General features: G+C 43.6%; 2 protein-coding genes across 6 annotated transcripts; both read left to right on the top strand.

The window, feature by feature from the left end:
• The first annotated feature begins 7,691 nt into the window (after positions 1-7,691).
• Positions 7,692-9,643, top strand: LOC127195731 (tetratricopeptide repeat protein 39B-like). Its single transcript, XM_051153269.1, has one exon. It carries the CDS (start codon positions 7,829-7,831, stop codon positions 9,641-9,643), a length of 1,815 nt encoding a protein of 604 aa, XP_051009226.1. The 5' UTR covers positions 7,692-7,828.
• Positions 9,644-16,468: 6,825 nt separating this feature from the next.
• Gemin6 (gem nuclear organelle associated protein 6) lies at positions 16,469-19,847 on the top strand. 5 transcript variants are annotated; one of them, XM_051164719.1, is made up of 3 exons: positions 16,469-16,529; positions 17,295-17,441; positions 19,363-19,847. In XM_051164719.1, the coding sequence occupies exons 2-3, from the start codon at positions 17,314-17,316 to the stop codon at positions 19,736-19,738; spliced, it is 504 nt and encodes a 167-aa protein (XP_051020676.1). In that variant the 5' UTR covers positions 16,469-16,529; positions 17,295-17,313; the 3' UTR covers positions 19,739-19,847. The 5 variants fall into 5 exon arrangements, with proteins under 5 accessions (XP_051020676.1, XP_051020532.1, XP_051020636.1 ...); XM_051164575.1 differs by having other exon boundaries at positions 16,506-16,606; XM_051164679.1 differs by lacking the exon at positions 16,469-16,529 and adding an exon at positions 16,622-16,714.
• The last annotated feature ends 239 nt before the right edge of the window (positions 19,848-20,086 follow it).

The following is a 20,086-nucleotide window of genomic DNA, read 5'->3' as shown; positions in this document are numbered from 1 at the left end:
GGATAGAGTTGGGAGGAAGGGCTTCTGGCAATGTTAAAATTGTGTCAAAACTGTAAAAGTTTGCAAGCATACTGAGTCCAGACAATTCTTAGATTACATGCATCTGAAGCACAAAGAAATTTATTTTTCGCTTTTATAGTGCTTTGGGTTTTTTTTTTTAAGTTGTGCTTGAGTTTTTACTTAAAACTTTACAGCTCAGCTACTCAATATACAGTAAGTGAAACTCTTGTCTCTATATTAGAGTTGCTTAAAATCTGCCTTTGACTTTACACAATGCACTTGCCAGAATCCAGCTTTAAAAACACAGAGTTAAGTTCTTTTTATCAACCGCCAAAAAAATACATTACGGCATAAATACTTGGAATACTCAAGACCTGGAAACTTTGCACATAAAAGAGGAAATCCTTAGGTATGTGATCTTATCGTTTTATTGTCTTCATTTGATGTGTATAGATGCAGATGCTGAGTACAGAGAAAGGAGGCCTACTTGGTCAATAAAGCATGAAATCCTTAAGCATCACCTTGGTTTGGTTTGGTTTGGTTTCTTGAGACAGGGTTTCTCTGTGTGTAGCTCTGCCAGTCCTGCACTTGCTTTGTAGACCAGGCTGGCCTCGAACTCAGAAATCGCTTGCCTCTGCCTCCTGAGTGCTGGGATCAAAGGCGTGTGCCACCGCCGCCGCCGCCGCCGCCGCCACCGCCACCACCTGGCCAGGCATTACCAATTCATATGCACGTTGATTTTTCAAATATTTCAAATTATAGAGTGTTTCAACAAAATGTCTGGCAAGAAAATAGAAACTCTACAGAGTGTATTTGTTCTTCCTCGGTCTTATTGTTGTGGTTTTTGCTCGCCACAGGATCGCCTGCAGTCTAGGCTAGCCTTAGATTTGCTCTGTATAGAACCCAGAGTTCTTACGCATACTAGGGAAAGACTCTACTAACCCGATCTACATTCCCAGCCCCTGGTTTTTGCTATTATCTGCTTATCTTCTGAAAAGCACTAGCAATAATTATAAAGATTTTTAAAAATACTCTCTGAAGGAAGTTTTTGTTTGTTTGTTTGTTTGTTTGTTTGTTTTTCAAGATGAGGTCTCTCTGAGTAGCTCTGGCTGTCCTGGAACTCCTTCCGTAGATCAGGCTAGCCTGGAACTCACAGAGATTTACCTGCCTCTACCTCCTGAGTGCGGGGATTAAATGGATATGCCACCATGCTTGGCCTCCAGATTCACTTTAAATGAATCTGCTTAAGTCAACAAATATACTAACATCTGCAAATATAAGCTACTGAGTAATTAGTAATATGCAATGGTTGTTCAATCTTGCCTATGTTACCACTTTAAAATTGGATGTTATGATATGATAGGAAACTCATTAGCGGCCAACCTGAGTTATATAGTAAATTATAGGCCAGTATGATCTGCATTTTACATGAATTTTCTTTTTCTTTCTTTTTTTTTCTTCTTCCTTTTCTTTTTCTTCCTTTTTTTTTTTTTTTTTTTTTTTTTTTGGTTTTGGTTTGGTTTTTTTGTTTTGTTTTGTTTTGTTTTGTTTGAGATAGGGTTTCCCTGTGTAACAGAGCCTTGTCCTGGACTTACTTTGTTCTTTGTAGACCAGGCTGGCCTTGAACTCACAGCGATCACCTGCTTCTGCCTCCCAAATGCTGGGATTACAGGCATGTGCCACCCATGTCCGGTCCAGCTATCAATTTTCAAAATTTATCTTCATTTACTAAATTTAACATTTCCATAAAAGAGTTAAGAAGTCATTTTTGTTGGTGGCAGTGTTCTCTGTGTAGCCTGGAACACTCTGTAGACCAGGCTGGCCTTGAACTCAGAGATCTGCCTGCCTCTGCCTCCCTGGGATTAAATCCCCTGCCTGCACTGGGATTAAAGGCATGCGCACCACTGCCCAGTTTGAAACAGATCTTGCTGTAAACTCTTCTAAATCCACCTTCCAGTGCTGAGGGAAAAGGGTTTTGTTTTGTTTTGTTTTACAGTAGAGGAGATTCTGTTGCCTAAGGCAATAGAAGGCAAGGAGGCAGGAGGCGAGGGGAAAGGTCACTTCCAAGTGTTGCTTCCTTCACCACTTCAGTTTAGTTTTTAAATTATTTTAAATTATTGTCATTAGGTTAGTTGAGAAAAATCCTACGAGACAAGAAAAAAATTTGTACAGCTCTCTCCTCTCTCTCTCTCTCTCTCTCTCTCTCTCTCTCTCTCTCTCTCTCTCACACACACACACACACACACACACACACACACACAGAAACAATCTAGCTAAGTGGTTGGTGGTGGCACATACTTTAATCCTAGCACACAGGAGGCAGAAACAAGCCGATCTGTATTTGTTTGAGGCCAGCCTGGTCTACATAGTGAGTTCTAGGACAGCCAAAATAAACCATGCCTACAAAAACCAAAACCCAGTTGGGCATGGTGGTGCACACCTGTAATCCCAGCACTCAGGGAGGCAGAGGCATGCAGATCTCTGTGAGTTCGAGGCCAGCCTGGTCTACAAAGCGAGTCCAGGACAGCCAAGGCTACACAGAGGGACCCTGTCTCAGAAACAACAACAAACCAAAACCAAACAAAAAAACATGAGAGTGCTTTTTTTTTTTTTTTTTTTTTTTAAAGGAAACCTGGAAAGGCTTATAGAATATATGATTCTTTCATATTATAAGAAATGAAGCCGGGCGTGGTGGCGCACGCCTTTAATCCCAGCACTCGGGAGGCAGAGGCAGGCGGATCGCTGTGAGTTTGAGGCCAGCCTGGTCTACAAAGTGAGTCCAGGATGGCCAAGGCTACACAGAGAAACCCTGTCTCGAAAAACCAAAACAAAAAACATAAAACAAAACAAAACAAAAAAAGAAATAAACCTGTCATTAGCCACATACTACACACACTTAAAACAGTAGTAAAGTGTGAAGGTAGAGAGTAACAGTAAAGCGCTGTGAGAGCTTTGGCCACCTTCCAACAAAGAGGCATGGTGGCTCATGCCTGTAATTCCAGCACTTAGCTGGCTGAGTCAGGAGACTCCTGAGTGTGAGGTCAGCCCCAGCCACAAAGAAGATTAGGGTGGGCGTGGGTGGAAGTGTGAGAGTAAAACTAGGAAGAAGAAAGCTAATGCTGGACGTAGGAGTTTAAAACAATCCAGGGTGTTGCTAGGTTTTCTAAGGAATACCTTGTGATATTTTAAAAATGTAAAAGTAAGGAATCTTGATGCCCTTAACAAGTCAATCATCGTCTTCCTTCTCTGAAGAAAGAATACTGGTGGGTGGGCCTGGACCTGTCTTAACTGCAGAGCTGGATTATTTTAGGTTTCGGATTCAACAGTTTATTCTGTGCTAGTTTGGAAGGAGACAGCCCTGCGGGTAGGGGTGAGCGTGTGTGGTTTGAAATAGCGCATTCCAGGAGCCTTTCCAAGGGAAACTCCTTAAAACTATTTTACGTAACAACCCACTGTTTACAGAAGTGCTCAGAATCCTGGGAACAACTTAAATCTCATTCACAGCCTGGCGTGGTGGCACATGTCATTAGTTCTAGTACTAGGGGGTGGGGGCAGAGGCACGAGGGTCTCTGTGAGTTCAAGGACAGCCTGGTCTACAAGAACAACCAGGCCTTGTTACCCAGAGAAACCCTTTCTCAAAAAACAAAACAAAACACAGCATATAGGATTCATTTCTGGAACCTTTGCTTGTAACTGGCTGTTGGCTACACTTAGAGAAACACTGTTAAGCCTTTTCTTTGATACTGATCTAGACCCTAGAAATGACTTTTTTTTTTTGAGACAGGGTTTCTCTGTGTAGCCTTGGCTGTCCTGGACTCCCTTTGTAGACCAGGCTGGCCTCGAACTCACTGCGATCTGCCTGCCTCTCTAGAAATGATTTTATTCTGCCATAAATTAATAAATAGCCAAGTGTGGTAGCATGTGCCTCTAATCCCAGCATGGGGGAGGTAATTGCAAAAGGATTACTGCAAATTTGAGGCTTGACTGCTATAGACAGGAAGGTATAGGTCAATTGGAGTTATGCAAGGAGACTCTGTCTTGAAAAGGTGTTTAGCCAGGCAGTGGTGGTGCAGTCCTTTAATCCCAGCACTTGGGAGGCAGAGGCAGATGGATCCCTGTGATTTGGAGACCAGCCTGGCACACACACAGAGAAGCCTTGTCTTGAAAAACCAAGAAGAAGAAGAAAATGTTAGGCTGGGCGTGGTGGCGCACACCTTTAATCCCAGCACTCAGGAGGCAGAGGCAGGTGGATCGCTGTGAGTTCGAGGCCAGCCTGGACTACAAAGTGAGTCCAGGACAGCCAAGGCTACACAGAGAAACTCTATCTCAAAAAACAAACAAACAAACAAACAAAAAACAAAAACAAACAAACAAAAAAAAAAAAAAGAAGAAAAAAATGTTTAGAAGGCTGGCAAGATGGCTCCGTACATAAAGGGCTTTTTGCCATCCCTGAAGACCTGAGTTTGATCCCCAAGATTCATGCAGGTTTTCTTTTGACTTTTACATGTGGCATGTCACAGAGAGAGTGAGAGAGAGAGAGAGAGAGAGAGAGAGAGAGAGAGAGAGAGAGAGAGAGAGAGAAAGTGTGTATTTTTAAAATTTTAATGTATTTTAGTTGAAAAAAAAACTCATTTTCTTTTTTATTTTTATTTTATTTTATTTTTATTTTTTATTAATTTATTCTTGTTACATCTCAATGTTTATCCCATAAAAAACTCATTTTCTAAGGAAAATCCCAACACTCAGGAGGCAGATGCAAGCAGATCTCTATAAGTTCAAGGCCAGTCTGATCTACATTAAAAATTCCAGGTTAGGGGCTGGAGAGGTGGCTCAGGGGTTAAGAGCACTGATTGTTCTCCCAGAGGACCCGGGGTTCAATTCCGAGCACCCACATGGCAGCTCACAACTGTCTATAACTCCTTTTCCGGGGTATCTGACACCTTCACACAGATATGCATGCAATCAAAACACCAATGTACATAACATTAAAAAAAAAAATTAGCCAGGTGGTTCTGGCTCATGCCTTTAATCCAAGCACTTGGGAGGCTGAGGCAGGCAGATCGCTGTGAGTTTGTGGCCAGCTTAGTCTACAAAGTGAGTCCAGGACAGCCAAGACTACACAGAGAAACCCTGTCTTGAAAAACCAAAAATCAACCAACCAACCAACAAGCAAAAATCTTTGGTTGGTAGCATATGCCTTTAATCCCAGCCCTTGGGAGGCAGAGGCAGGTAGATCTCTGTGAGTTTGAAGCCAGCCTGGTCTACAATTCCAGGACTACCAGGGCTACACAGAAACCCTCTCTTAAAAAACAAAAATGAGAGCCGGGCGTAGTGGCGCACGGGAGGCAGAGGCAGGCGGATCGCTGTGAGTTCCAGGCCAGCCTGGTCTACAAAGTGAGTCCAGGATTGCCAAGACTACACAGAGAAACCCTGTCTCGAAGAAAACCAAAAAAAAAGCCAAAAAAAAAAAAGAGAAAATTTGTGTTTATACTGAATATGTACAGACTATTCAACACAGCATAACTATTTACACAGTCTTTGTATTATAAGTAAGCTAGAGGTGATTTAAAGTCCTCAGAAGGGGGTTGGGGATTTAGCTCAGTGGTAGAGTGCTTGCCTAGCAAGTGCAAAGCCCTGGATATGGTCCTCAGCTCTGGAAAAAAAAAAAAAAAAAAAGACAAAATAAAGTCCTCAGGAGGATATTCATGGATATATGCTAATTTATATAAGGGATTTGAGCATCTGTACAGTTCAGGGATGTAGCTCAGTGAGACAGCTTTTTCTTTTTTCTTTTCTTGTTTCTTTTTTCTTTCTTTCTTTTCTTTTTTGGTTTTTCAAGACAAGGTTTCTCTATGTAGTCTTGGCTATCCTGGACTCACTTTGTAGACCAGGCTGACCTCGAACTCACAGTGGTCCACCTGCCTTTGCCTCCCGAGTTCTGGGATTCAAGGCGTGCGCCACCATGCCTGGCGAGATAGCTTTTTCTTAATGTGTAAGGCCCTAGGTTCAATCCCCATTCCCCCGTAATCCCCCAAATCACTTTAAATCCAAGAAGCTGAGGATAGCTCAGTAATAAATACAAGGCCTTAGGTTTTATCCCTAAGATAAATAGGTAGGGAAAAAAAATACCCAATTCTATTGGCATGGTAATGCATGGCAATAAACCCAGCACTTGGGAGGCAGAAGAAGGAGGATCATGGGAAGTTCTTGACTTACCCAGCATGTTCCAGGTCAGCTAGGACTATGTTGTAAGATCCTGTCCTCAAAAAGCAAGACAAGTGACAAGTGTTGGAGAGACGGGTCAGTGGGCTCAAGTACTGCTGTGCGAGATGAAGGGCTGGAGTGCTGGTCCCAGGACTCACACTAAAGCAGTGCAGCGGAACTGGCTACCTGTGATCCCGGGGTCTGATGCGAGGGACAGGATCTCTGAGCAAGCTGGCCTGCTGTATTACCCAGAATCAGGATCTGTGGTACACCATTTGAAAGTAGCTTTGTGAGTGCCAGGGGAAGGTGAGCTTTGTCCTCAGGCTGAATCTGGCTATCACCTAGGTGCCTCTGGACAACCATGACAGCCACGATCCCCAGTTTTATCCTTAGTTCCATTTCTTGCTGCTGATTTTGCAATGTTGGGGATAGAACCGGGGCCTTGTGCACATTGCACAAGAAGTCTACCATTGCGTTACGTTTTCAGCACCACCCACTGCTGTTGCCACCCCAAGATTAAGTTCTCTTTCAACGCACCACATGGCTTTGCCATGCACAGCAAAGTCTTCTAGGGATGTGTGTGGTTAACATTGCTTTCCAAGGGTTATTAATTACAGCTGCTAAGTCCTTGAAACACAAATTGTAAAAACAATAAATTCCTAAAATAACACCTCTGAGACAATCCTTACCAACATTTAAAAAATATATTTTCCCTTTCTTTATTAAAAAAGTTACATTTCTCCTTCTTCATCATTTCCAAGACAAGGTTTCTCTGTGTAGCCTTGGTTGTCCTGGAACTAATTCTGTAGACCAGTTCTACAGAATGAGTTCAGGAGAGCCAGAGTTAAGCAGAGAGATCTTATCTTGGCACCTCCTACAAACATACAAACAAACAAAAAGGCCTTGTTTCAGTGACAATACACACACAGCACTAAGGATAGTTGGGAGGGCTTTTTCATTCCCATAATCTTTGTTCTTTGGACAGAACAAGGCACGCCTTCCTTAGTCTGAACTAGAGAACTATATATGCATCCTTTCTAGCTAGATTCTTGTGTCCTACTGAGAGAGTGTGCAGCCATCTCTGTCAAGTTCTACCACAAAATACCCAGAAGTGTGAGCAAATGCAATTTGTACTAACTAGGTACAGAACTCTACTGCTTATCAGGGTTTACTTTTAGTGACTAGTTTTCTTTTCTTTTCTTTCTTTCTTTTTTTTCTGAGACAGGGTTTCTCTGAGTAGCCTTGGTTGTCCTGGACTCACTCTGTAGACCAGGCTGGCCTTGAACTCACAGAGATCTGTCTGCCTCTGCCTCTGAGTGCTGGGATTATAGGTGTGCACCACCACACCCGGCTCAATGGTTGGTTTCCTTCAGCTCGTTCTGGATGACCTTTTCAGAAATGCATCTTCTGGGTACATAAAGCAATCCTCCTCTTGTCTGACATAGATCGTAGAGAGAATGCCCTAAGGCTGTATCTCACAGCTAGTCTTGCGTTTGCCTCCATTTTAACAGCAACACTTCAGACTGAGCTTTGTGTGGAAGACGAGACCCTGGTCAGGAGTGCAGCAGCTACTCTCCTTGCAACCCCACTTCAGATAGTCCTGCCTCTTTGCGAGGAAGCAAATATGTCACGGTTTCTAAGAAACGAGGATGATGAGAACATGTTAACTACGTCTGTTAGTCTAAACGAAGGGGAAAGTGAGAGAATGGCCAGAGTAACTAGATCACTGAGTCTAAGAGAAAGCGAAGCAGAGGACAAGTTTGAGGATGCCCATGAAATTATCCCTGTGGCAACGACAATGAACCTTTTATCATCCTTGGACGAATGCACAACTGGGTTGTACTTGTTTTTAAATAACAGATTCTCAGATGCCATCAATCTTATTCACCCATGGTCAAAACACAGTCCGTACCACGCCCTAGTATACAGTATGCTTATGGTTGTCAAAGCCATCCTGACCTTTGATCCACAGGATATTCAGATTGGAATGGATGCTGTAAAGGAAGCTTTGAAAACCTGCAACAATTTCCGGAAAAGACCCAGGATAATGACTTTGTCTCGCCTAGTGAGTAGGCAGGGAATAAAGTCTATCAAAGAGGAGGAATTACACGCAGAGGTCTGTTATGCTGAGTGTCTGATTCTCAAGTGTGCCATAACGTTTATACAGGACGACAGTTTGCTGAATTTTCTTAAAAGCGGCCTTAACGTTGGGTCAAGCTATCAAATATATAAAGACTGCCAACAGGTCTTAGCACTTATGCCTGACAACCAAAGCAAAGCCCACAAACACTTGGATGGAGGGGTAAAATTTGGACTTGGAGTATTCAATCTGATGTTTTCACTTGTGCCACCAAGGTCACTTAAACTTCTCAATATTGTTGGCTATTCTGGAGATAGAGAAGTGGGCCTGGCTTTGCTTCATGAGAGTGCATCTGAACCCCATATAAATAACATCTTAAGTGTTTTCACTCTTCTCTTTTATTACAATTATGTGCGCGTAGTTTTTGGTGTTGAAAAGGTTTCCAATAGGGCCACAGAGAGTCTCTTCCTAATCTACCTGGAGAAATTCCCCAACTGTGTTGTACTTAAATTTTTTCGTGCACGGTTCAGCATGCTAAATGGGAACTTTGAAATGGCACAGTTAAAGTTACAAGAGTGCATTATTACTCAGAATGAATGGAAGCAGATTCATCACCTCTGTTACTGGGAACTCATGTGGTGCCACATTTTTCTGCAGAAGTGGAAGCAGGCATACAACTATGCCAACCTACTGGCTCAACACAGCCGCTGGTCTAAGGCCATATACACCTACAGCAAAGCCATCATACTGGCCTTGCTTCCTCCTGACTATGTGGACTCAGAGACTGAGAAAATGAGCTCTGTCTTCTTACGTGTGGATAGCCTGAGAATCAAATTTTTAGGCTCGTCTGTGCCAATAGAAAAGTTTATTGGCGAGAAAAGTCAGCGCTACAGCACTACAACAGGCTGGTTTACAGCACAGCCCCTCCTGGAATTCATTTATGCCTGGAGTGGCTTCCGAGTCATGAGCAAGAGAATAGAGCTTATTTCAAGTTGGCTGTCAATAATCGACAAAGGGAAAGACCTGCTGAGTGAGAATCCAAATGAGGAATATGGCATAGATGACATGAGTTTGCTGAACCTGCTGAAAGGTTTGTGCCTCAAACACCTGGGCAAGCATTTGAAGGCTGAGCACTACTTTACTCGTGTTATCAGGAAGGAGAAAATGTTAAAATATGACCACTATTTGGTGCCGTACAGTTACTATGAGCTGGGAATGCTGTACTATCTGAAGGGAGACTACACTAGTGCCATGAAAAACCTAGACTGCATAAAGCACTACAGAGACTACTCCATGGAAGCCCGGCTACAGTTTAGGGCTCATATTGCCCTTGAGCAGATCGCTAAATTAGAGAAGTGATCCTTTTTTTTTGTTTTTGTTTTTGTTTTGAGAAGTGATTCTTAACCCAGTATGCTTCTGTTTAGTATGAGTGGACTATCTACAATCGGTCAAGTAGGCAGTGGGTAGACAAGAAAGTACTTTGTGAAAAGCACAAATCCTAGAGGCAGCTGCTAAGAATCTGATCAGTAAATAAGGAATATGCCATTTCTTTGCCCTCTCTGCTCCTCCTTACTCATAAAGTGGAACGCTTAGACTAAACACGGAGTGATGCACATTCTTGAAAAGGAAAGGCAAATGCTGTACATTGCAAAGCTATTCATGAGCTTATTACATTAACAGCTGTAAAAACCTTTAAAGGTTTAGCCACCCACTATATACTGATTACCTCTTGCACGTAACATAATGAATGTTTAGCTGGTAAGAAATGACCTCAGTATCGTACTGTTCCAAAAATAACGGCACACTGAGTAGAATAAACTCTGAAAGGTTTTCCCTTCTAAATTATCACTTTCATGGGCTTTTGTATTGAAGATGATTTTCCCCTGTGTGATAGGGAATATCATTTACACTTTTACCTGAGGAATACTAGGAAGCTCTAATGTGAGTTTATGATTTGCCAGAGAGAATAGAGAAGAAAGAAGGCTCTACATATAAATCCTATGATGATAACTAGAGGAAATCAAGATGATGATAGACAGTTGGGTTTAAAAAAAAAAAAAAGGACCTGGGGAAATGGCTTAGCAAATAAAGCACCTGCCACGTGATCATGGAGCCCAGAGTTTGGCTTCCCAGAACCTAGGTAAATTCTTCTGGGTGGGTGTGGCAGTCTGACCTGTAAGAGGCAGGAGGAGATGGGGGAACCAGGAACAAGCTGGCTGATTAGATGAACCCGTGCCTGAGAGCTCTAGGTTCAGTTGAGAGACTCTGCCTCAATAAAGTGGAGAGCAATCAATGCCTGTTAATATCAACCTCAGGCCTCCACGTGCGCGCGCACACACACACACACACACAAACACACACACACACACACACACCCCACACACACACACCCCTACACATTAATAAACAATTCAAGGGAAAAAGGGTGAGGCTGTTGGAGGTACAACTAGTGACTGACTAACCCTTACTTTCATTGTCCTTAGGTGTAGTTTCTATTTTAATACCAGCCAGCTTTTGGACGTCTTTGTTTGTTTGTTTTGTTCTGTTTTTTCGAGACAGGGTTTCTCTGTGTTACAGCCCTAGCTGCCTGGACTCACTCTGTAGACCAGGCTGGCCTCGAACTCACGGAGGTCCACCTGCCTCTGCCTCCTGAGTGCTGGAACTAATGGTGTGAGCCACCACAGCCCTAAAACGTGTTTGTTTCTTCTTCTCCTCCTCTTCCTCCTCCTTTTTGCTCTTCAACAGTTAAACCATTTGATAGGCCAATATGTAAGCAAATGGTAATTATAGCTTTGGGATTCGGTATTGTTTTACCTGCCTCAGGGATAAAAAATAGTCTCCAATTTCCAGAGCAGTAAGTTGGGTTGAGTGTATCCTTGCACCTTGAAACAAATGTCAGGAAAGAACCAGACACGATGATGTAGGCTTGTAATATCGCTCCCAGGTTGAGGCAGCTGGATTCATATTCTAACTGTGCCTGGGCTACATCGAAAGACCTCGTGTAAATGAAACAAAAGAAAAAAATGGGTTTGACACTGGGAATGTTACTTGGCCATAAAAGTGCTTAACATGTGCAAGATCCCAAGTTTGATCCCCAGCATCTCACCAAAAATATGTGTTATATTTGTTTTTTGCTTTTTTGGGACAGGGTCTGTCTGTGTAGTCTTGGCTGTCACGGACTCACTTTGTAGACCAGGCTGGCCTCAAACTCACAAAGATCTGCCTGCCTTTGCTTCCAGAGTGCTGAAATTAAAGGCGTGTGCCATCACGCCTAGCTATTTTAATTGTTATTTTTTTTCAAATTTTGTTTTTCGAGACAGGGTTTCTCTGTGTAGCCTTGGCTGTCCTGGACTCACTTTTGTAGACCAGGCTGGCCTTGAACTCATAGTCATCCATCTGCCTCTGCTTCCCGAGTGCTGGGATTAAAGGCGTGCGCCACCACGCCTGGCCTTATTTTAATTATTTTTAGTGTGTGTGTGTGTGTGTGTGTGTGTGTGTGTGAGAGAGAGAGAGAGAGAGAGAGAGAGAGAGAGAGAGAGAGAGAGAGAGAGAGAGAGAGAGAGGAGAGAGAGAGGGAGAGAATATGTAAGTGAGAGAAGAGTTACAGGCAGTTGTGAACTGCCTAATGTGGGTGCTGGGAACCAAACAGTCTATCTGGAGAAGCACTACACTTTTAATTGCTGAGCCATCTCTCCAACCTCTTAGTCTTTTGTGTTTTCTAAAGTCAGGGTCTTATGTAGCACGCTATTCTTGCATGTATAATCCCATCAGTTGGGAGGTGATGACAGAATCAGGGTTTTAGGGTCATCTTGGGTTAAAAAGCGAGTTAGAAGCTAACCTGGGCTTCATGGAACTCTGTTTCAAAAACAAGAAACAACAAAAGTCACTTTCATACTTTATATTTATTGCTTTAGAGTGCATATAAGTGTATTCATCTTAAGAAAACAAATCAGTCTTCACTTGATGCCAGGGAAATCAATCTTGCTTCTCTGAGGTTGTGAGCCTTCCTCCCAGTCTCCAATTTTAACTGGATTTTCTGTTAAAGATAGTGTTCTGGAGATGTTTTTCTGAATACCATTCTTCACTTTGCTTGGGTACATAGTATATTATACATGATTTTTGTTTTTGTTTTTTCGAGACAGGGTTTCTCTGTGTAGCCTTGGCTGTTCTGGACTTGCTTTGTAGACCAGGCTGGACTTGAACTCACAGAGATCCGCCTGCCTCTGCCTCTGCCTCTCTGAGTGCTGGGCTATACATGATTTTTTTCAGTGTGTTTTAGTTCTCTATGTTCCCCAGGTCCTATTTCTCTGTATTCCCTCTCCTTTTACTTTAGTCCTGGGAAATTGAATCCCTGGCCTCTACCATGTAAAGCAAATCTTGACTATTGAGACGCATCCCTACCTCCCTTGCAGCCCTTCTTTGCATCTGTCTGTCTATCCATCTACCTCCCTGTTTTTTCTTTTCTTTTCTTTCTTTCTTTCCTTTTTTAAAGATTTATTATTTATACAGTACTCTGACTGCATGCCAAAAGAGGCATCAGATCACATTATAGATGGCTGTGAGCCACCATGTGGTTGTTGGGACTTGAACTCAGGACCTTTGGAAGAGCAACCTCTGAGCCATCTCTTCAGCCCCTCTATTTTTTTTTTTTTTCCTTTTGGAACTTCCAGAGATCCATCTGCCTCTGCCTCCCAAGTTCTGGAATTACAGGCGTGTACCACCATGCCTTTTTTTTTTTTTTTCCTTATTTCTTCTTCTTCTTCTTTCTTCTTTTTTCTTTCTTCTCTTCCCTTCTCCTCCTCCTCCTTCTTCTTCAAGACAGAGTTTCTCTGTGTGGCCTTGCCTGTTCTGGAACTTAGTCTGTAGACCAGGCTGGCTTCATACTCAGATATCTGCTTGCCTCTGCCTCCCAGTGGTCCATGCCTTTAATCTCAGCTCGGGAGATTCTAAACTCGGGAGGCAGAGGCAGGTGGATCTCTGTCAGTTTGAGGCCAGCCTGGTATTCAAAATGAGCTCAGAACTGCTAGGACTATAAGAGAAACCTTTTCTCAGAAAAACAAAACAAAGCAAAAAAAAAAAAAAATCACCACAATTGCTAGGCTTTTTGTATTGATTTAATCATGTCATTACATAGTTAAAAAAATAGGCTGGGCATGGTGGCACACGCCTTTAACCCCAGCACGCAGGAGGCAGAGGCAGGCAGATCTCTGAGTTCCAGGCCAGCCTGGTCTACAAAGTGAGTCCAGGACAGCCAAGGCTACATAGAGAAACCCTGTCTTGAAAAAACAAAAACAAATAAACAAAAAACCAATTATCTGCAAGCCTATTTATTCATGCAGTGAAAAGACATGTACATGTAGAACCCACTTGCCCTGGTGCTGAGGCTGAGGGTTGCTAGAGAGTAGCCTGAGCAGCAAAGTTAAAAGAACAGTACAGACATCAATATACCATTATTCATATTAACTTTTAGGGTTGGATTGTAGTTCAATGATAGAGTACTTACCTAATTCGCTTGACCTCCCCCAGTCCCCACATCCCATATACAGTTAATGTTTGTAAGTTCTTACAGTGCCTGGCATAAGGTGTGTCCCTGTGTCCTGTCCTGTTGTGTGTCCATCCGCTCCACCCCATCCAGTCTCTCTTGGCACTATGATTACAAGTGCATATACTACTCCAAGCTTACACAACGCTGGGATCAAACCTAGGAATTCATGCATGCTAAGCAAGCACTCTGCCAACTGGGCTACATCTCCAGCTCAGACACAGAAGTTTTCTTAGAAAAATAAACAGTGGCTGGGTATAGTGGTGCAGTCCTTTAATAAGCACTCTGGAGGCTGGTGCAGGATGATCTGGAGTTCTAGACTAGCCTTGGCTACATAGCGAGAGTCTGTCTCAAAAGACAATACATTAAAAAAAATTCTATTTAGTCAGCCAGACATGGTGGCACACAAATGTCCCAGAGATCAAATTTTCGTCATCAGGGAAAGCAGCCAGTTCCTTTAACCACGGAGCAAGGTCACCGGACTGCAGGTGCTCACCTGGCTTCTGTGGGCGCTGGGGATGTGAACTCAGGTTCTCAAGCAAGCTCTTTACTAAGGGCCGTCGTCACCCCAGCCCAGTGTATTCTCGTTCAAAGTAAAAATCATTTTATGGGCATGGGTGTTTTACTTGCATGTAAGTCTGAGCACCACATAGGTGGCCAGATGAGTGTGTCAGCTCCTGAGAGTTAGACAATTGTAAGCCGCCATATGGGTAGTGGGGGTTGAATCCTGGCTCTTAGAACAGCCAGTGTTCCTAACCACTGAGCCATCTCTCCAGTCCCTTAACATTTGTTTGTTGGTTTGGTTTTGGTTTTGGAGACAGGGTTTCTCTATGTAGCCTTGGCTGTCCTAGACTCAACTTTGTAGACCAGGCTGGCCTCAAACTCACAGCGATCTGCCTGCCTCTGCTTCCCAAGGGCTGGGATTAAAGGCGTTCACCATCACATCCAGCAATGTATTCTTTTTCTAAATTTGTTTTATGTTCCCTTCTGTGTGTGGTAGGGCAACCTCAGGTGTCACTCTCAGGAAATCCAACCACCTTAAGACAGGATCTCATTGGCCCAGAACTTGGCAATTAGATTAGTGAGCCCCAGGGAGCCTTCGGTGTCCACTTCCCAGCCATGGGATTACAAATGAACACCACCATGCTGGGCTTTTTTTTTTTTTTAAAGGTTTATTATTATGTATACAGTGCTCTGTTTTTATGTACACCTGCACACCAGAAGAAGGCACCAGATCTCATTATAGATGGTTGTGAGCCACCATGTGGTTGCTGGGAATTGAACTCAGGACCTTTGGAAGAGCAGCCAGTGCTCTTAACCTCTGAGCCATCTCTCCAGCCTCATGCTGGGCTTTTTAATATAGCTAGTCCTAGTCCCTCATCAAAGTAAAGTATTCTTGATGACTAAGCATATACATACAGAAGAGACACTTATACTGGCTGGAAAAGCTAGAATACTTTGTCTTGTACCTAATGCAATACAATGCTTGCACCTGACTCTCTCTCTCTCTCTCTCTCTCTCTCTCTCTCTCTCTCTCTCTCTCTCTCTCTCTCTCTCTGTGTGTGTGTGTGTGTGTGTGTGTGTGTGTGAGAGAGAGAGACAGGGCTAGCCTGGAACTCACTATGTAGATCAGTTAGTCCCAACCCCCACCCACCTCTGCTTCCCACGTACTGGGATTAAAGACCAGTGCACTGTGTGTGGTCCAAATGCAATTTAAATTAATGATAGTTTGGGCAGAGTAGGGGAGTGACCTTGTCTCAAAACAGAAAGAAAACACAAAGCCAAACCTTTTATTTTGCAATAAAGAATGAAGCTTAAAGTGCAAATGAACAGTTGTAGCCCCTTTATTCTGCGTTTTTAAAAGGTCAAACATTTTCTCCCACACTCTAATAACTTGGAATTTACATTAGCCCTTTGTAGATTTACAGAGGGTTTTAATTGGGAAAGTCTAACTTAATCCACGAAAGCTCATTAATGTAAGTAGCCAGCCACTGAATGAGTGAAGGTTTTGAGGATTATTTGATATGGAATTTCAAGTAGTAATAAAAAGCTGATTCATTTTTAGTGTTTCTGCTCTATGGCTTCACAGTCTTTTAGCTCAATTTTTGTTCATCACCCTTGGTGTTTTCGTTTAGGCAGGATCTCAGCATTCACTCACTACCTTGCACCACTTTTCAGTATCACAGTCTCCAAAAAGATTCTGCACTATGTCAGCCCAGTTAACTACGTGCCCAGAAATCTGAAGCAGAAGCAAGAGCTGTATCCCTTTTCATCAAAGGGGTTTATAATGAGTGATGGTATTCAACACATTCCAGTGTTGATCTTCCCATCTTCCGCACCGCCCTTGAGATTTGAGAGCACATTCCAAAGGCGTAGGCATGCATCTGCCCCAAATCAATTCACCAGCATCTAGATTTACCCAGAGAGCTTTTCGTTGACTCTATGGCAAAAGTGCATTTTCATACCCACTTGCCTTGAGGACATGGTACGAACATTATCTTCTCATAAGGATTACTTGAAATGTTCACGGTGGCTGAGAGAACTCAGAATTCCTAATATACAGCATGTGAGTCCGCCCCGTATCTAGAACGGAGGCAAAGAACTACAGAGCGGAGGATTCTGGGGGAAGGAAATGACGTCAGGTACAAAGCATGCTGGGCTCTGGCGGGCCGACTTGAGACGGCTCGGTCGCGCGTGAGCTGAGTGGGTCGTAACCAGGCTTTTCTGCGGCGTTTTCCTGGATTGTCGGGGATAAGCAGCTGACTAGCGTGCAGTTGTGGGTATGGCGGCCACAGGACCCGGCCTTGGAGCTCTAGAGCTTCGCTGACCAGTCCTCAGCGCTTTGCGAGGACATTGGCAAAAATCCCGCGGAGACTTCTCTAGAGAGAGTAGGTGGGAATCCCGAGAACTCCGCATCAGCTCTGCCTCTCGGGGCGAAATCCTTTTATTTAAGGAAAGAGGAGCCGAAGGGTTTGAGTATCCGCTATGGGCCAGAGTTCATACCAGGTTGAAAGCAGTATCCGGAATTGGGAGAAGAGGGTGGGAGGGACATGTTAGAAGAGTTTCAGAATTGCACCTGCGGGCATTCGGTGTCACCATAGCTCAGGCTGAATTATAAATAGCTTTTCTTTTTCCGGATATGGTAAAAACAAAACATTCTCAAGAATCCGCCAACCGTACTGTTAGTTTCTTACGGTTTTTGTTTGTTTGTTGTTCCTTTAGAGGCTGGAGACCCGCACTGTGTTAACCAGATCGGTCTCAAATTGATGGTGTCAGTAGTTGTAGGTAGACTGTAGGTGTGAGTTTCCAAGACCGGCTCTGTGTTTCAGTGCTTACTTGTATTAAGAACTTGTTCAATTTGAGGCAAATTTTAGACTTTTCGCTGCCTCCAGAGTGGCGATTAGGAGTTAGGACATTTGCTTGTGTGGAATATGCCTAGTGATTAACCCAGATTGGTAACGGTTTTAGATCTAGCCAGCTGGTAGCCATGAGCGAATGGATCAAGAAGAGCCCCTTAGAATGGGAAGAGTACGTTTATAAGGAAGTCAGAGTGACAGCCAGTGAGAAGAAGGAGTATAAAGGATGGCTCCTAACCACAGACCCAGTCTCTGCCAAGTGAGTATGCACCTTTCTTTCCTGAAATGACAGTCCAGTGTACTGACCTGGATTGGGATGAGAATGTGGACCAATGAAAGGCTGGCTATTCCCACATAAGAGCTGCTTTTGAACCTGAGTGCTCTTTTAACATATGGATTATTACAGGAATCGAAAATAGAAATTCTCTTCTCTCCTAGCCATCCTTTCATGGGGTCTCATGTATGTAGCCCAGGCTGGCCTTGAGTTAGTTCTATATCTAAAGATGACATTAAACATCTGATTCAGATGCTTCTACTTCCTGAATGCCAGGACGCCACACCAATCTTTTTTTTTTTAATAAGTCTCACATAGTTTTTTTTAAGATTTATTTATTATGTATACAAATCTCATTATAGATGGTTGTGAGCCACCATGTGGTTGCTGGGAATTGAACTCATGACCTTTGGAAGAGCAGTCAGAGCTCTTAACCTCTGAGCCATCTCTCCAGCCCCTCAAATTCATTCTGTAGCTGAGGATAAATGTGAACTGATCCTCCTGTCTCCATCTCCTGAGTGTTGAAACTAAGTGTGAGCTGTCATCTTCAATTGTGAGAACTTGTCTCAAAAAGTAACAAAGAAGCCAGGCGGTGGTGGCGCACGCCTTTAATCCCAGCACTCGGGAGGCAGAGGCAGGCGGATCGCTGTGAGTTTGAGTCCAGGACAGCCAAGGCTACACAGAGAAACCCTGTCTCGAAAAACCAAAAAAAAAAAAAAAAAAAAAAAAAAAAAGTAACAAAGAATTGAGGCTACACAGAGGTGAAGGGCGAAAATGCCCATACCACTTACTGGCAAATTCTTCTTTTTTTTTTTCTGTTTAGCTTTTTGAGGATGGGGGGGGGGGGGTCTCTGTATTACATCCTTGGCTGTCATGGACTTGCTTTGTAGACCAGGCTGGCCTCAAACTCACAGAGATCGCCTTTCTTTGCCTCCTAGTGCTGGGATTAAAGGCATCGCCACCATGCCCGACTTAAGTTTTTTTTTTTAAACAGGTTTATGTATATGTGGTATATGTGCATGTATATATGCATATTCATATGTGGTATGTGCAATTAAGCATGCACATAGGTGCATGAGTAGATACAGGCATGGTAGCCCCTGTCACCCTCCACATTATATAAGGGGCGGGTTCCTCACCTGAGCCAGTGTAACCAGCCACCTTGCTCTAGGGGTCTTCTGTCTGTGCTGCCCACCTGCTGGGGTTTCAGGTGACCTGCGCCATCCGTATGTGTAGGGATCCAGTTGCCCTCCTCAACACAGCGCTTTGTCCGCTGAGCTATCTCCACACCCGACTTTTGTTTTTTAACTTTACAATTAAATGTACACCTTGTCTTACACATGCTCAAGGCATTTGTAACTCTTTTTCTTTTCATCGTTGTGGTAAGCAAGCACTGTCATTGAACTGCATTTCAACCTTAACCCATAGCTGTGCCCTGTAGTGATTAGCTGGGCAAATGCGTAGATGTTTAGGGTCTCAGTGAATGCTTGTGGACAAGTAAAAGCATTAGGTGGAGATGACTAATCTTCTCTAGGGACAGTTGTTCCCTCTTGTTCAAGTACCTGCTCGGTGGGGGTCGGGTGGGGTGGGTGGTGGTGGTGGTGGTGGGGCTAGAGAGATGGCTCAGAGGTTAAGAGCACTGCTCTTCCAAAGGCCCTGAGTTCGATTCCCAGCAACCACAAGGTGGCTCACAGCCATCTACAATGAGATCTTGTGCCCTTGTCTGGTGTGTAGGCACACACGTTCAGGCAGAATACTGTATAAATAATACATACATACATACATGCATAAGTCTTTTTTAAAAAAGTACCTGCTCGGGTTAGTGATGCCCTCAGTCCATTGCTTCTTCATCGTACTTGTGGTTTTTCTTTTGCAAATCTGCTCTGAACTTACTTTTTCTTTAAAGTATTGTCCTCGTGAACTTCCTTGAAGATGGCAGATTGTCTGTGACTGGAATCATGGGACATTCTGTGCAGACTGTGGAAACTGTGAATGAAGGGGACCACAAGGTACGAGAGAAGCTGATGCGTTTGTTCACGTCTGGAGATTGTCAAGGATTCAGCCCTGAAGATCTGGAAAAGAAAAAGAGCAGCCTAAGGAAATGGCTTGAGAAGAACCACATCCCTGTCACTGAGCAGGGAGATGCACAGAGGACTCTCTGTGTGGCCGGGGTTCTGACTATAGACCCGCCATATGCTCCAGAGAACTGCAGCAGCTCTAACGAGATCATCCTGTCCCGTGTTCAGGATCTTATTCAAGGACACCTTTCAGCTTCCCAGTGAGAGGCCGGCACTACGAGCACACTGACCCAAATGACTTACTTCACTGTTGGGTTTTGTATTAAATGCTTGGAATGTAAGTTGGTCACATTATAGTACTTCATAAGCACACATAGGCTGTGTGTGTGTGTGTGTGTGTGTGTGTGTGTGCGCGCGTGCATGCACATGAGGTTTCTGTTTAGGTCAGGTCAGATGTGTAAATCATGAGTGCTGAATTGAAGGGTACAAGACTAGCATCCTGTGCACTGAAAGTCAGACTTGTAAGGAGCTAAATATAATTTTTATATTTTGGTTTTTCAAGACAGGGTTTCTTTGTGTAGCTTTGGCTGTCCTGGACTTTGTAGATCAGGC

This window comes from Acomys russatus, chromosome 1 (genome assembly GCF_903995435.1).
Source record: "Acomys russatus chromosome 1, mAcoRus1.1, whole genome shotgun sequence".
Classification (NCBI taxonomy): Eukaryota; Metazoa; Chordata; class Mammalia; order Rodentia; family Muridae; genus Acomys; species Acomys russatus.
This window is presented reverse-complemented; position numbering and strand designations above follow the sequence as displayed.

Bases quoted from the DNA above. Each gene is read 5' to 3' on its own strand.
- Gemin6 (XM_051164719.1), top strand. From the start codon at position 17,314: ATGAGCGAATGGATCAAGAAGAGCCCCTTAGAATGGGAAGAGTACGTT. The intron at 17,442-19,362 runs GTGAGTATGCAC...TTTTCTTTAAAG, and splicing joins ACAGACCCAGTCTCTGCCAA to TATTGTCCTCGTGAACTTCC.
- LOC127195731 (XM_051153269.1), top strand. From the start codon at position 7,829: ATGTCACGGTTTCTAAGAAACGAGGATGATGAGAACATGTTAACTACG.